Raw genomic sequence first — 16,793 nt, 5'->3', positions numbered from 1 at the left:
CTTTTTGAAGTCTTGTAAGATTTTTGATAATTTTTAGTAAAAAAAAAGTCCGTCGCTAGGTTCAGTTAAGGTGACATCAATGGCATTTCAAAAAAATTTTGAGTTCTTTTGTGACTTGGTCACAAAAACTCTCCATTCACATTTCAAGAAAAAAAAGAATATAAAACACAATTTTCAGAAACATAACAAAAGGTTTTTATGTTTTAAAGTGTATAAAAAGCATGTTTGCAATTATTCTTTATATATTCACTTAGGAAAATAACCCAATCAAAGTCCAATTTTTTGGACAGATGTAGTCACTACGAACTGTTAATATATGCAAAACAGCTTCATGAATATTCTGCAAAAACTCTCATTTGACAAAATAAGGGCAGTTCGGATTTTCAATTCAATTTTTCATAAATATATAAACAAATTTGTGTCAAAGTATAAAAAGTATGGTAATTCATCATTTAAAAATGTACATATTTAATTTTAGCAATAAAACATATAAAGTATAAATATTTTATTATTATAATATTTTTAAAAAATATACTTAGATAAGTATTTTATATATATATATAAATTCACACCTACCCAACATCTCAGCCTCCAACAACATGAGCTCAAGTCCATCTTTAGTCCAGAGTCTAGTGTTTTCACAAACAGGTCAAAAGTGTCACTATTCGGCAGCTTCCAGCATCCAGCTCGCTCGATTGCTAACACAGAAACTGAAGCCAGTCATTGTACGATCTATATGGTGAGGTATAAATACGTCGCTGAACAACAAACACACACACACGCATGAAAGCTAAATATTACAGCAGTCTGGGTGAGCTTCAACAGCGCAAACCTCTTTCCTCCAGCAAATCTAATTTAGTGGGAAATAGACTTCTCTTTGTGCACTCATGTGGGGCCGAGGGTCGATGTGGACGGAGAAAAAAAAGAGGCAGAGTGAGAGAGAGAGAAACAGAGAGATGAGTGTGCCAGCGGAGGGTGTGTCTGGGTGTGAGATAAGAGCAAAGGGAACTGCCAGCTGTTGCCCTCAATAAAGAACTCAAGACGACTGTCAGCAGAAACATGCCAGCTTCCCACAATAAATAATGTGTGTGTGCAAGACACAATCAGGCCTGCTTTACTGTGCAACTTTACAAAGAGCATGATAGCATCGTAAAAGTGCTTTTTCTTTCTTCTATCCCAACGTAGATTATAAGTAGGCTTGTTCAACAGTGTAGACACTGTGACTCCGTTGCTGTGGTTGTTAAAGCCGAACTACACTGACACAGCCAAACCAACTCAACCAATGAAATAAGTTTGGGGTGTGGCTATCTATTTTTGTGACCAATAGCAAGGCAGAGAGCAGATTTTAGTTTTTGCACTTTAGTCAGTTTAATCGATTTTACTTGCGATTTTAAATGCAATCTAATTTTAGTCAATGAAAAGAACACTTAAGTTGATAGGAAGTGCGAAATTAAACAAAATATTTAAAAAATTCCATACAGATTTAAACACGCGTGAACATTTGACTAAAACAATGTGTAAAAAGTAGTTAAATTTCATGCTAAAAGTAAAGTAACTCTTAAAAAATAAATAAGATTGCTTAAAAAAATGTCTAATACTCATTGTATCTGTAATCATGCCGTCGTGCCTCCTCCAACACACCTGCACTGAAGGGTTCAGCTTCCTTCCCATGAACTCTGACACCTTACACGCTGAAAGAAGAGAGAGACAATGTCAGAGCCCAGAAGAAAGATGAATGCCTGATACAGCACATGTATAGGAAGAGGAAGTGGAGGGATTGAGAGAGAGAAAGCAGATGGATATAAAGATAAACCATTTTGTGAAAGAATTACAGAAAACAGTGCCAAAAGGAGGAGAAAACCCTTTAAATGTGAAGAGCGGTTTGTTGGTATGCACAGGAAGTATCTCAGGAGGACACAGGAAGTCTTGCTCAGTCTCCTGAAAAGTGGCATGGAATGGCTGTGAGAAGTGTGCGCATTTTTCCCATTAGGGTTGAATTTCTGTCAGCATTTGCTTTAGCGAGGCTTTCACCCTCCCGTTCCAGGTTTCCTATAGCAGGAAGAGCAGCTCGGCTCTGGAGCTATTCTTGAAGAGGGATTTCTCTTTCACTCCTTCCCTTCCTGCCTCCGCCGTCTTCCTGTAGAACAGCATCGCACCACTCTGTAAATGCCTGCAGGATTGGGATCAGTATGAAGTTTATTAAAGCCGTGGAAAACAAGTTTCAAAAAGTACAAACCAGGCCGAGTTCGTAACGTAAAAAAGAGTTGGACATGTTCTAACGAGAGCGTGATCTGCAGTGATTCAAGGTCAAAAACGAAGCCAAAACACAATAATAAAAAATGTATAAAAAGAATATCATATGAACAATAACTCAATGGCAGGTCTTAAGAACATCACATTAAGATGTGCATAAGTTTAATGAGACTAATTACCCAAACTAGACTAAGCTGGACATCACAGAGAAGAATCTCTGAAGAAAACTTTTTTTTTATGATGGATTGGTGCCGTTTTTTGGACTACTGAATATCAGGCACGTGCAGAGCGGGGGGCGTTGGGTGCTTGAGCACCTGCCCCTTTGCCCCTTGGTGCCCAAATTGCCCTTTTGTCAAAGCAAAATTTCCTCTAATTTTTTTTGTCATAACGTACCCTTTTGTGAATGCCTGCCCATGCCCAATCTAAATATTAGTACAATTTCTGAATAATAATTTAGCCGTCAATAAGATGATCCACATGATGACCTTTCACCTGACGACGACGACCTCATCCGACCGGGAAGATTCGTCACGCCGCACTCGCATTTTTTAATTGCCAGAGGATATTTTCAACACCGCGGAAGCTCGTAAGTGGTGTTCATTCTCAGCGAAGTGATTTTGATATTTATTTACTTATTATTATTTTGCAAGAACGACGTGATGTGAGAACATGCAGATATGTTGTTTATATTGCGGTGTGTAGCCTGTAGTGTAGAAGTAACGTTAGCGGGCTGTTTGAGGGAGAATCGTTTCACAGGCATTGAGGGCAGAGGGGTCATGCCCATTCAAAGATTTCTGAGCCAAGTGGATTTAAATGCAGCTTCCAAATTCAATGCTAAATTCAAATCTGTGTTCGCTGGCTGGCGATGAGCCAGAGACAGACGCGTTCGTATAACGCTTCATGATAACCAATCAGAAACGATTCTGTTGTGCTTATGAATGCAATGGCCAATCGGAGACGTGCAGAAGAGTCATCACTGAAACGCAGTGTTTTGTTCACTTGCTCGCTGACTGAATTATTTAGCGAATTCTCTCATCAGAAACAACAAAAGTGCAGATGTGCATAATGTAATGTAAAGTGCTTCAGTGATTTAAATGGGAGTTTTTGAGAGTGCCTGAACTCTGGCTAGACTGAATGAAAATGTTCTTTGATAATGTAAATTTTCTTTACTCTCTGTAAAATGAAAGTGTTAAAATAAGTAACTTACAATATGGCATCATTAGGTTCTGTCATTCAGAAACATGGCTTTTCATACCACTACTATGCTGATGACACTCAACTCTACCTCTCATTCCATCCTGATGATCCGACAGTTGCTATTAGCATCTCAGCTTGTCTAACAGACATTTCTTCCTGGATAATGGACCATCACCTTCAACTCAACCTTGCCAAGACAGAACTGCTTGTGATTCCAGCAAACCCATCGTTTCATCACAATTTCACCATCAAGTTAGGCACATCAACCATAACCCTTCAAAAACAGCTAGAAGCCTTGGAGTTATGATTGATGATCAGCTGACTTTCTCAGAGCACATTGCTAAAACTGTCCGATCCTGCAGATTTGCTTTATTCAACATCAAGAAGATCAAGCCCTTTCTTTCGGATCATGCTGCACAACTCCTTGTTCAAGCTCTTGTTCTATCCAGGCTGGACTATTGCAATGCCCTCTTGGCAGGTCTTCCAGCCAATTCTATCAAACCTTTACAATTAATTCAGAACGCGGCAGCAAGATTAATTTTTAATGAACATCTGTTTATCAATTTGCACTGGCTTCCAATAGCTGCTCGCATAAAATTCAAGGCATTAATGTTTGCCTACAAAACTACCACTGGCTCCTGGTGGAATGACCTCCCCAACTCAATCCGAGCAGCTGAGTCCTTAGCCATCTTCAGGAATCGTCTTAAAACAAATCTCTTCCATCTTTATTTGACCCTCTAACTTTAACACTCACTATTCTAATTCTATTCTTTAAAAAATCTAACTACCTTTTTAATCTTTTTATATTCTGTTTTCTTTTCATTAAGTATGCAATTGCATGTGTGTGTGTGTGTATGTGTGTGTGTGTGTGTGTGTAAAGACCTCTAACACTAGCTTGCTCTATTCTTTTTTTATTCTATCTGTTTTCTTTATATTATATTATTTAAAATCCCATGCTAGGTGTACTGTGTTAAGCTAACTGAGACTTGTTATAGCACTTATATATCATTGCTCTTTTTGTTGTTTTTGATTGCTTCCACTGTCCTCATCTGTAAGTCGCTTTGGATAAAAGCGTCGGCTAAACGAATAAATTTAAATGTAAATGTAAATGTACAATATTGTTATTAAAATTTAAATTAAATGCAAATTCAGTCATATTGAAAATATTTTATGGCATGATATGGCACTTAAGTAAAAAGTCGGGGTATTATGTGTAGTTAATAGATTACACCACTTTTCCATATATTGATCAAATAACAATCTATAAAGGTGCAGAACGCGTTTACTTACACGTTTGAGAATCGAGATATTTCCTGATATATTAAGCATGTTTGGAATTGTTTTGAATAAAAATGAAAAATAAATAAAACATAAGCCTATATCAGTTATATCACATGCTTTCCTAGTGTGGCGGGATGCAGTTTTCTGGCTCATGCCTCCCTGGGTGACGCTTGATTTGCTGCAGCTGTGGGTGGTTCTGGGCAGGTAACTTTGAGCCAATCGCGAGGACTACTCCCCCTTTATAAACCGGGACTTTTCTTTGGATAAATGATGCCACCGGTACGCGACTTGTCTTGTTTACCTGCCCAGTGACCTGATGTCTGCCTGGTTACCTGTCTACCATAGCGCCGCAGGTATGGTTAGCTTTGTTTCTCTTTTCACTCGTTAACTCTATAAAGTGGGCTTATAAGGAATGTTTCATGTTGTAGAATCCCCGGTGCGGCAGCAGCCCTTTCACCAGCTGAGTGTGCGCTCTGCTATCAGCAATCAGAGCTCAGCGCCTGTGACGCAATGTTGTTAATCATAGGGAGTGCTATTTAACCGGGGGTGCGGCCGCCAGTTGGCTACATCGACGCTGAACAACTGCTGCTTTGCTTATACTCTTCACGTTACATGTTCACATATTTATGTCGTACCCGATTGCCTTTTCACACTGGACCAAGGAGGATTGAACTCAGTTGTGATGTTTTTCATTTGACCTTTTTATGTGATTTGTCTAGGGTTGATTGTTTATTTTTGATTTATTGTGTGATTGAGTCCCTGTTCATATTGCTAACCCCAGTATAATCTTGGGCCTTAGAACGGGTGACTGATTAGACATTGTGTTGTAATTGTTATTTTCGTTTAACTTTCAAGTGTCCATTTTGTCCAGGTGCTGAGAACTGCCAGTGGGAGCAGTGCCCCTTGCGGTGGTGGGTCCCTTGGTGTGTGCTGTGGCTGTGTTCACTGAGTGTGGCCATTTCCCTTGCGGTGCGTGTGTGAAATCGACACGTGTGATTGGGGTGTCTTTTAAGGATGCTCATTGCTCAAGCCACTAGTCTTCCACTGGTAAGATTCCGTCCTGTCCTCCTCTTCTCTCGGGGGTGTGATCATTGTGTGTTTAAGTAATAATAAAAAATGCATTTTTGTACGGGCCACTGTCTCTGGCTGATCCATCCACGAACTTGAGTGCCTGGTTAGAACGAGAGAACAAGATTCTTTGGGTGTAACTCCCATCGTGGCGTAGTCTGCTACTGTCCTATATGCCCCTCCACTGCCACACTAGCATGACTTTTACCCCCCACCCCCAATGTGCCCCCTCAAAAATCATGAATGCATGACGCCCCTGATCGAGGGTCTGGTCTTTTTATGTTATTTGACTAAACTATTATTATATTACAGTATTTATTTATTTTTTAACACGTAGAGTGCCTTAAAATATCACAACACTGGCAAGGCTTATTCAGATTTTCTCATTCTCTGAATTATCATTATAAAAATAAAAACAATTCAGAAATGAATTAAAATATAATTATATTTTAAATGTGACAGATGAATAACACATGCAGCCTGTCATTTGTTTACATTGCAAAGGTGTTCAATTTTAGACAACAAGAACTACAACCGTAATAATAATATTAATCACTATGTTCCAGTGTATCAGTTTTTTTTGTTTTGTATCAATATTTAAGGTGGACTTATTGATTAGGTGCAAGAGTAGTAGTGATGGTTAAAATAATAGATCAATGCTGAAATAGTAAATTGAGCCTTGTTCCTAGATGGACAGAGAGTGGAAAGTAATAGATCAGATGAGGAGATGGAGAAAGAGGAAGAAAAAGAGGGAAATGTAGAGGCACAAGTGACAGAAAGAGCAGGTAACAGCAATCCAGGAGACAGAGGCTGGTGAGAAAGAGGAAAATGTAGAGGTTTTCTATAGTTTTTACTATAACCGCTGTTCTTAATTATACTGTAGAACAGAGAAGAAAAAGCCATCAGGTTGGGACAATTTAAGACATTTCAGTTTCTAATCCCAGAGTTATTATTAGGTGGACAATTTTTTTTTTCTTTTAAACTTAAAATTGTCTCTTCTAATCCGTTTCTTTTTCAAAACTGCATCACAGCATTTGCTGCTGTATCAATACATAATCATCCATATCGATACGTGAATCAGCAAGGAATGCATCACAATATATTGCTGTATTGATATTTTGAACTGCGCTATTTAAAGCCTTGTTCCATGTGCCCCTTTTATACTTTGAGCACCTGCCCCTACAAAGGTCTCTGCACTGCCCTGCTGAATATCACCCATTCATTGTCATTATAAAGCTTGGAAGAGCCAGGATATTTTTAAATATAGCTCTGATTGTATTTGTCTAAAAGAATAAAGTTATTTACACCTAGGATGGCTTGAGAGTGAGTAAATCATGGAGCAATTTTCATCGTTGTGTGAACTATCCCTTTAAAAACAAACTTCAAAATAAAAGCACAACATAACGTTTCGTATGCTCAAAAGTAAAATCAGATTTGCTAGCCTAATCTAGCACAACCTGATAATAAGATTGTTATATTTGATCATATATCGATATGACACTAAAACTGCCAGTAGGTGGCGCCAAGTCCCTTAATGAGTGATTCACTGAATCATGCATTCAAACTATTTGCTTAAAACAGCGGATTCATTTAGAAATTAATCAAGTGGCTGTCTTTATAAATAGATTTAGTCATTTACTCAAATGATTTGTTTAAAAACAGATTATTTCAAGATTGAAACACTGCAGTGTTGCTCAGAGACGCACACATGTTGTGCTCCAGCTTCGTTATAGAAACTAGATTTATTGGTCAAACTGAAAATTTTTTTTTTTTTAAATGTAAAGCACTAAATATTCACTGTAAATGTAAACAACTACATTCTGCCGTTCCAAAAGTGCCTCCTATTTGCAGATGATCAATTTGCGTATTCAAAAAGCCCATCTATAGTTTTGTTCATATCAGTGTGAAAGTGTTTTAAATTAATAGAATAATTTATACTTCTGACTTTTTTAAATGCTGAAATTTTTTAAATGCTGAAAAAGCGCTGGATGACCTTGGAGAAAGACGTCAACCATGACAACATTGGTAAACTTTGTCAGTTACAAGGTGGACGTTTTAGCATCAAAGATCCTAGAGCCACAAGAGAAATGCTGAATATCATCTCTGCTATAGGAATTCACACACTCCCCGTTGGATTGCAACCTTGTAGTGGTCGGGGAGCTTGTGTGTCTCAATGACCCCTAGAGCTATACCAGCAGGAGATTTATCTCCTGGTAGGGCCACCCATGCTGGACAGGTCAAAGGGTAGAGGCCAGACAAAGAGCAATCCACTGGTCCTCCAGGTTGGAGGTTTAGCACAGGGCTAACAACTCTGTCTTGTAAAAACAAACACGTTACGGAAACAGCAACAGAAGGAATTGGCACTACTGGACGTGATGGACTTCCAGGGCTATCATCAGATACTAGGATGAATGTCATTGGTGAAAGCCGAAAGGAAGCCAGTGACAGGAAGGTGGAAATTCTGAACGCCAAACTTAAGACTAGGAAAGGATTTTGGAATGTAAGAACAATGTACGATACAAGTAAATTAGCACAAGTGACATCAGAGATGAGAAGATATAACATAGATATACTCGGAGTAAGTGAAAGCAGATGGACAGGATCAGGGAGACTCACAACAAGCACAGGGGAAACAGTGCTGTACTCAGGAAGAGATGACCACCAACATAGGGAAGGAGTAGCCATCATTCTGAAGAAAGGAGTAGAGAAGAGCTTGATGGAGTGGAAACCTGTCAACAGTAGGCTCATGAAGATTAGGCTGAGGGGGAAGCAAATTAACACAACTATCATCCAGTGCTATGCCCCAACAAATGACAGTGATGTCACCTGGAAGGATGAATTCTATGAACAACTGCAGGTTATATTGGAAACTACACCCAGACACGACATGAGGATAGTGATGGGGGACCTAAACGCCAAGATGGGTAATAGCAACACAGAACACGATAGGGCGATGGGAAGGGAAGGTTGCGGTGTCATGAATGAGAATGGAGAAAGGTTAGCAGAATTTTGCACCATCCATGACCTCGTCATTGGGGGAACCCTGTTCCAACACAAAGACATTCACAAGCTAACTTGGTACTCTCCAAATGGAAAGGATCAAAATCAAATAGATCATCTCATGATAAATGGCACATGGAGACGCTCTTTACTTGATGTTAAGGTCAAACGAGGAGCAGACGTTGGTAGTGATCATCACCTGGTAACAGCTGTGCTGAGAATAAAGCTTAGGAAAACAGGAAGCAGAAAGACAGCCAGAAAACAATTTGATGTCGGAAAGCTACATGATACCAAGGTCAAAGGTTGTTTTGTGCTACAACTAAAGAACAGATTTCAGGCATTAGCAGATATGTTGGATCATACAGAGCCTAAACCAGATGATATCAACACTTTGTGGGAACAGACCAAAACAGCCTATGTGAAGACCAGTGAAGCCTGTCTTGGATACAAGCACAAGGAAAAGAAGGAATGGTTAAGTGACGACACATGGCAAACTGTAGAAAATAGAAGGGTCTTAAAGAAGAAAGTAAATGAGACAAAGTCTGAACGGCTTAAAGAAAAATACAGGAAACAATACCAAGAAACAAACAAAGCAGTGCGAAGGAAAGCCAGAGCAGACAAGCGAGCATATCTAGAAGATCTCGCAAGTCAAGCAGAAGAGGCAGCTAGAAAAGGGGAGCAAGGAAAAGTCTACAAGATCACCAAAATAGTGAGTGGCAAACACAGACGAACAATTGAGGCACCAATAATAGACAAAAAGGGTCAGCTATTGACAACTGAGTCACAACAAGAAGCCCGATGGGCAGAGCACTTCCAGGAAGTTCTAAATAGACCACCACCCACAATAGAACCAGATGTCCAGCATGCAGAGAATGACCTGGACATTAGCATTGAACCACCATCAAAGGAAGAAATTGTCTCAGCCATTAAATCCCTAAAAAATGGAAAAGCCCCTGGCCAAGATAACCTGAATGCAGAGCTTTTCAAAGCAGACCCAGACCTCGCCTCAAAAATACTTCAACCACTATTCAAAACTATCTGGGAGGAAAAGGAAATACCTGATGATTGGACGGAAGGAATTATCATAAAGATACCAAAGAAGGGCAACTTGAGAGATTGTAACAATTGGCGAGGAATCACACTCCTATCTATACCAAGCAAAATCATGGCAAAAATCATTGAGCGACGACTTAAAGAGGCAGTAGATAAGAAACTCAGGAATGAACAGGCAGGATTCCGTAAGGGGAGAGGGTGCATTGACCAGATATTTGCACTTCGTAATATCATAGAACAATGCACAGAATGGCAGAGGCAAATGTACATCAATTTTATAGACTTTGAAAAGGCATTCGATAGTATACACCGAGACGGCCTCTGGAACATCTTAAGGATGTATGGAATTCCACAACACATAGTGGACCTCATCAAGACCTTTTATGCCAATTTCAAATGCCGGGTGGGAAACAGTAGCCTGGCATTTCAGGTAAAGACAGGAGTCAGACAAGGATGTGTAATGTCAGCATTGCTCTTCAACATTGTTATCGACTGGGTGATGCGCCGCACAACAGAAGATAAATCAAGAGGTATACGATGGACCCTCTTCTCAACATTGGAAGACCTTGATTTTGCTGATGATCTGGCTCTAGTTTCACACACTCACCAACACATGCAAGAGAAAACAACACGTCTCAGCTACTTTGCACAGCAAGTTGGCCTGAAGATAAACCAGAGGAAATCTGAAGTAATGGTGCTAAACATCCTAGATCCATTACCGATACATGTGAATGGAGAAGCTCTACTAACAACAAATGAGTTCACCTATCTTGGGAGTACTGTAAGATACGATGGGGGTGCACACAATGACATTAAAAACAGAATCAACAAAGCCAGAAATGCATTCAGAATGCTAAACAACATATGGAAGTCTCAGCAGTATAGAACCAAGACAAAACTAAAATTATATCAGAGTTGCGTTCTATCCACCTTACTGTATGGCGCAGAATGCTGGAGAATGACAGCAAGTGACATATGCCAACTGTCAGTCTTCCACACAAGGAGTCTGAGAAGAATCTGTCGGATTTTTTGGCCAAGCAAGATATCAAATGAGGATCTATTAACAAGATGTCAACAAGACAGCATGGGTAGCATTGTAACAAAGCGGCGCTGGAACTGGATTGGCCATATTTTGAGAAGAGAGCAAGACAGCATCCCAAGAGTAGCCCTTCATTGGACACCCGAAGGTAGAAGAAAGAGAGGACGACCAAAGATCACCTGGCGTCGTACAGTAGAGGAAGAAATGAAATATATGAACCTGACATGGGGAGATGTCCAGAAAATAGCCCAGAATCTACCAGAGTGGAGGACCTTCGTTGCTGCCCTACATGCCAGAGGCATAATGGGCAGTAAGTAAGTAAGTATAGGAATTCACACCTGATATCCCATCAGTGATAACAGCCACCATCCTTCTGCTAATCGTAACAAAAATCTATGAAAACAACCATGAAAAGATCATATTCTTATCAGGGGTTTACAAAAATAAAACTAAAAGTCTCAAAATAATTGTCTCCGTCCTTCAGGGTGAAGCAGCTCATCCATTCATGGTCCTTTACACACAGTTTCATCAGATGCTGCCAATCAAACAAGACCAAACACACACAAAAAACACACAAACACACACGCACACACACACACACACACACACACACACACAGGCAGGCAGAATCATGTTGTCATTATGAGATGGTACAGATGCCGCCTTGTGATGATTTCAGTGGCATTATTAAAAGCCTGTTAGGATTTTATAGGGAAATTGTCAAATGATATAAATTAATAATAATAATAATTATATAATAAAATATTATTAATATAATACTTATAATAATTTTAATATGAATATATAATAATATAAATGCATTTAATAATTATGATATTGTACAATTGTGTTAATATTGCACAATTATGTTATACAATAAAACACTGAAGACATAACACAGAATAATTTCATACATTATAAACTTAAATTAAATTTAAATGTAATAAATTAGTTGATGATTTTTATTGTGTAAGTATATAATTAAATAATATTGTATATTAAAATTTTATTTAAAAAAATATTTGTATAATTATATACAAGATAACAAACAAAATATTGCTTGGTGCGAGCAGTATGACTTATTACAAGTGGGGAATATATTTTATATTTAGAAAAATGGCATCAGGCTGGTTTGTGCCCCGGGGCCTTACAAGACCATAATTCATTCTTGCTTTGCACAACCACTTGACAAAATTCAGTTTTCTCGAGTTTGCTTCGAGTTCATGTAACCACAAAAGCAATAATGTGTGGTTTGTGGCTTTTAGTCCAACGTCTGTTAGTTCTGAGGTCAAAGCCATGCGAGCGAAAACATTCTTAAGCAGACTTACAAATTTTAAATATTAATGCATTTAGGGGCACATGCAAATTTTCATCCAATCAAATGCTTTCTAGAATGAGACTACATAAGCAAACAGCCAATCACAATTCACTGCCAAAAATATAGGCAGGACTATTCTTTAACTTGCCGCTTCAGTAGTAATTATGAGTACATGAGCCACTCCATCAGTACCTTCACACCTGCACACATGCCTTGCCATCACAACTACACAGAACATGATCTTCCATTAGCATAAGAATCCAGAGCACTGAATAATATTAATCATGTCTGCCAATCCTCAGCGCTGCAATTATGCCACAAACCTCGAAACAGATCAATTTGAGTAATGTGTAATGTCATTAAGAGAAAAACACTGGTTGCTACGAGAAACCCATATGCTTTTAAAATGAGGACTATTCATCATGGTAATTTTGTCATTGTTTTACTTAAAGTGACACTATTTGCATCTGGCACCTGTTTGACGATTAGCTCAAGAGCATTAATTTAAAGAGGAACTCGGGCTTAATGAGGAAAACTGATGAGGTTTCTATTGCCAGTTACATCACTGGGATCATCAATAATATTACGCACGTGTCAATTTGCACAAAATTAGACGGACTAGCTGGTCAAAAGTGTGACATCTATGTAATGCTCCAGACTAAGTTTTAAGAAACAAAGCATGCACGTATGGAGGGGATATTTAGTGGTCATCTCATTAAAAAGTTGTCGGTGAGTAAAAAGCCTTTTGCCAAGACCTCTGGGCTGGTGTGTGTTTCTGGACTGCATCTATTCAGAATCTGAAATGAAACAGATGAGCTTGTTAGCACAGATGAAAACACCCACTAATGAAGACCGGTGCAGTCCAAAGGTAAACATTACACAGACAAACTATCAGATCTCTGCTAGTTTTGCTTCACGACCAAGATTTTAGACCTAGACCAAGAAATGACCCGACAATAGGGCTGGGTATTAGCACAGATTTTACTAATTGATTCAATTATGATTCAGTTTGATATACAGTAGATTATAATAAATTTATCCTAAGGAAAACAATCTCTATACAGAACCTATACAGGGAGTCAGTAGGTACTATAAAATAATCAGGTTTCTTAACCTGTTAAAATAAGTCTGTCGTGAAATCAAATAGCCACCATTTAACTGTTCATATTTTAGCAAACTAATTTGAATAGAAACATATAGTGGGTTTAATATTTATTTGAACCCCTGCTGATTTTGGCAATGATTATAGGGATCCAAGACTATATAGCTAATTTTGCCCTTCATGACAACTGTGAGGGGTGTTCATTTTTTTTAACTCATTTTTATTTTTACTTTTTTTTTCTAGCGTATAATTTGCCTGATGTGTTCTCGTAAGCCAATCAGCGAAGAGCTTATTGGCACACCTGGTTGAATCAGAAAATGGAGGTGCACATTATTGTAGCTGTTTGCAGGCATCCCGAAATCTATGATACAACTTTACAGAGTTGTGCGCACCTCTGTATGGTGCTGTGAACACAGACACTTCTGCGTTTGGCTTTTCGGCCTTTATTGGGACTTCCACAACATGTACAAAGCAGCGATCGTATTTATCCTCACCATGGTTGATTACTCACGGGATGTTTTTTGCCTCACTCATGCGAATAAATCCATAGCCCGAGTGATAAAAAAAAATCCCACGAGTAATCTAGAGCGAGAGACGTGATAGGCATATTTTGTTTTGTGTGAATACACCATTAGGTGAAAGTAAGAAAAAAAGAGAAAAAAATCATTATATTTCATTACATTATCATTATATTGGATGCATTGTCTCTTAGTGACAGCACCTAATTTACCAGCTGTTGTTGTCTGTGTTCTTGTTTATCCAAGAAAAGAAAAAAGAAAAAATCACTTACTGCTCTTGACTGAATTAATTAGTAGTTTTAACAAGAATTAACCTATATTTTATTTATGCAGTGCAGATTATGCATTTATTTTTTACACTTGATTATTCTGTTTCTGTACTTGAATACCTTGAAAAAAAAACGTAAACTTTGTATAATTTGTATCTTTGTTCTATTTATTTGTTCGTGCTATTAATACCATTTTACATATTTACACAGCACTGAAATTTTACAGAGTTAATTGGATGGTATTACATGGTCTTTGAGGATGGAGGCATGTCTATGTTAGATAGGCATTGTCTAATTTTCTATCAAAATGCAATAGTTTTATTGGACGTACAATCTTTGACTTTAACACCAAAATATATGTGAAGTGTTTCCCCAGCCTTTTAAAAGACTTTGAAAACACCAGTGCTGTTAAATTAAGTGTTGCACAGAGGCACTGACCTTGCTCAAATGTTAATTATGAGAAAATTACTATGGCGGAGATGAGGGAATCTTTATGCACAGCTTTCTGTCTTTAATCAGGCGTTCCCACTGCTGCACATCTGTGCTTTAAAATCCAGTTTGGGGTTTTCAGGTTGAAGGGGTTTTACTGTCTCGTAATTGCACCACTTTTGATTGCAGATAGGCCTGGGTGTAAAATTGTATGTTTACCTTAATTGCTTGTTAACTTTCAAGTCTCCCGATTAAAAAAAAAAAAAAAAGCTCAGGGGGATGTGAAGACTGTCCTTTACGAGCATTTCTTCACTTTTAATGTTATGATCCCAGTGAGATCTGGGGCCAAAGCTCAAGCAAATGCTGCAACATCTACTGTCTTTTATGTAAGAAGAAACACGAGTGTGCAGCTGTTGGATTCTCCACTTAAATGGCACATTAGTGCCTTGAGGAGCTAAAATTGGCTAAATGTGTCTTGATTATACAGTGTGTATTCAGCTTAACTTATTAAGAAATATACATTAACTTATAACAGGAGTAAGTGCAGTACAAATGAATTACAGTCCACAAATCTGAGACCAGTGCTGAAAATGCTTCTGTTTATTTAAAACATGTATTTATATCTTTTTATGTCAATAAGGTCTCTAAATGTTCATGTCTTGTATTAGTAACAGTTAAAAGTTTGAAAATACAACTTCCGACTGATCTCCATTAATTTTTAATACATTTTCATCTTGAATAGCTCTGCTTCCAATCACTAGAACATGGAATAACATTTATTGCACCTTCTGATCACACCACAAAAAAGTGATGCTCTTCCTCAGTAGTTTTCAGTTGTTTTCCAGTGCAAATGTCTAAAGATTCTGAAATCAAGATGCATTTACTTAAGAAGCAAAACTACATAAAATAAGAAGTCTTGTGAGAAACTGATCAATAAGAGATGAGTTTATGATTTAAACAAAACACATTTTTTTTCCCAATGGGCTCAGAAGAAAAAATCTACTTAATTCAAAGGGAAAAGAAGTTTTCACACCCCACTGACTGATGTTTGTTCTTGTTTTAGGGATACATTTTGTTCGATTTCTCAGAAAACAAGACTTCATATGTTCAGTTTGCATCCCAAGTAAATGTAATTCAAGGATGTTTAGATATTTGTATTGTAAAACAAAGCAAAAACACAGAGAAAGATGTTTAGTTGTATTTATTTATTTACTTATTTTGTGCGTGCAACATTTAATGCCATGACTACCTGTATGAATTGAAGACTTCCTGCTCGGATTTTAGAACTTTTTGAGCATTCATTTGTGAAAAGAACCCTATAATGATTTTTATAAGTTCCTAAAGCTTTGGGATGGATCGATGGATGGATGGATGGAGATCCTCAATGTGCTCTCGAGACTTTTGAAACCTGAACCCAAACAGAATTTCTCTTGGGACATATTGACAGAGTTTTATTTAAGAGAGCAGCTGTAGCAAACAGGAAATCCTTCCTGCCTGTTACTTAGCAACAAGTCCAATTCGAATATTCTCCACCTGCTGAATATTGACAGTGTAAATGACTGTTTGAGGATGAGGAAGACGATATGCTCAAAGTATGACACACTCATTGTGTGCTAGTGAACCTCCCCCCCCCCCCAAAGCAGCCCTTCACCGCAATCGAAACCTATTTAAAAAAGATTACATTTTCCTATATTGCCATTTTTCACTTGACTGCCTGCTTGAAGCATACAAACATGAATGTATTAATGACTCCAATAATAAATGTAATCTATTTTAAGGGTCATATTCATAATTCGCAGTGAGAGAGATACTTACACTGCTAGAAGTAATGCTCAGAAATAATTATATTGTTATTTAATTGTATTATTGATAAGCTTGGGACAGATGCTACAACAGACTGTGATGCTTTCAGAGCTGGAGATATCAGTGAAATTTTGCCAAGGATCTCTAGTTCATTTGATTACATGTAGAGATGATGTCTGTTAAATTGCATCCTCTTGCAGCAGGAGTCTTTGTGATGTGATGTGTTACTGCTGGAAATGCCGCTCGTCTGATGGATGTTTGAACACTCTTGATTCACGGGTAAAGAGGGTGGTTTCTGAGAAGCCCTGAGTTCAATCTCCAGCTGCCTAGAAAATGAGACAGAATAAAAATGTTATTACTGAAATAGTGTTATAAGATTAAAGGCAGACGGGTGAGATAAATTCATATTGTGACATACAAAGTCATAACTACATGAAAACATTTTAACTGTGAGAAATAGTGA

General features: G+C 38.0%; 1 protein-coding gene and 1 long non-coding RNA gene across 3 annotated transcripts in view; one reads left to right on the top strand and one right to left on the bottom strand.

Annotated features, from left to right (window-relative positions):
* LOC132142775 (type II inositol 3,4-bisphosphate 4-phosphatase-like) overlaps positions 1-1,340 on the bottom strand; it is a 124,885-nt gene extending 123,545 nt beyond the window's left edge. The window contains exon 1 of one of the 2 annotated variants that reach the window (XM_059552885.1): positions 577-1,340. In XM_059552885.1, coding sequence (XP_059408868.1) covers positions 577-615 — 39 coding nt within the window. In that variant the 5' untranslated portion in view covers positions 616-1,340. The remainder of the gene's footprint in view (positions 1-576) is intronic. The other variant, XM_059552887.1, reaches the window with a different exon arrangement.
* Positions 1,341-12,548: 11,208 nt separating this feature from the next.
* Positions 12,549-16,336, top strand: LOC132142026 (uncharacterized). The gene is made up of 3 exons (XR_009434008.1): positions 12,549-13,077; positions 15,591-15,650; positions 15,872-16,336. It is a non-coding gene; the product is annotated as an uncharacterized LOC132142026 (long non-coding RNA).
* The last annotated feature ends 457 nt before the right edge of the window (positions 16,337-16,793 follow it).

This window comes from Carassius carassius, chromosome 6, assembly GCF_963082965.1.
Source record: "Carassius carassius chromosome 6, fCarCar2.1, whole genome shotgun sequence".
Taxonomy (NCBI): domain Eukaryota; kingdom Metazoa; phylum Chordata; class Actinopteri; order Cypriniformes; family Cyprinidae; genus Carassius; species Carassius carassius.
Note: the sequence above shows the minus strand (reverse complement) of the source record. Positions and strands in the feature narration are given on the sequence as shown.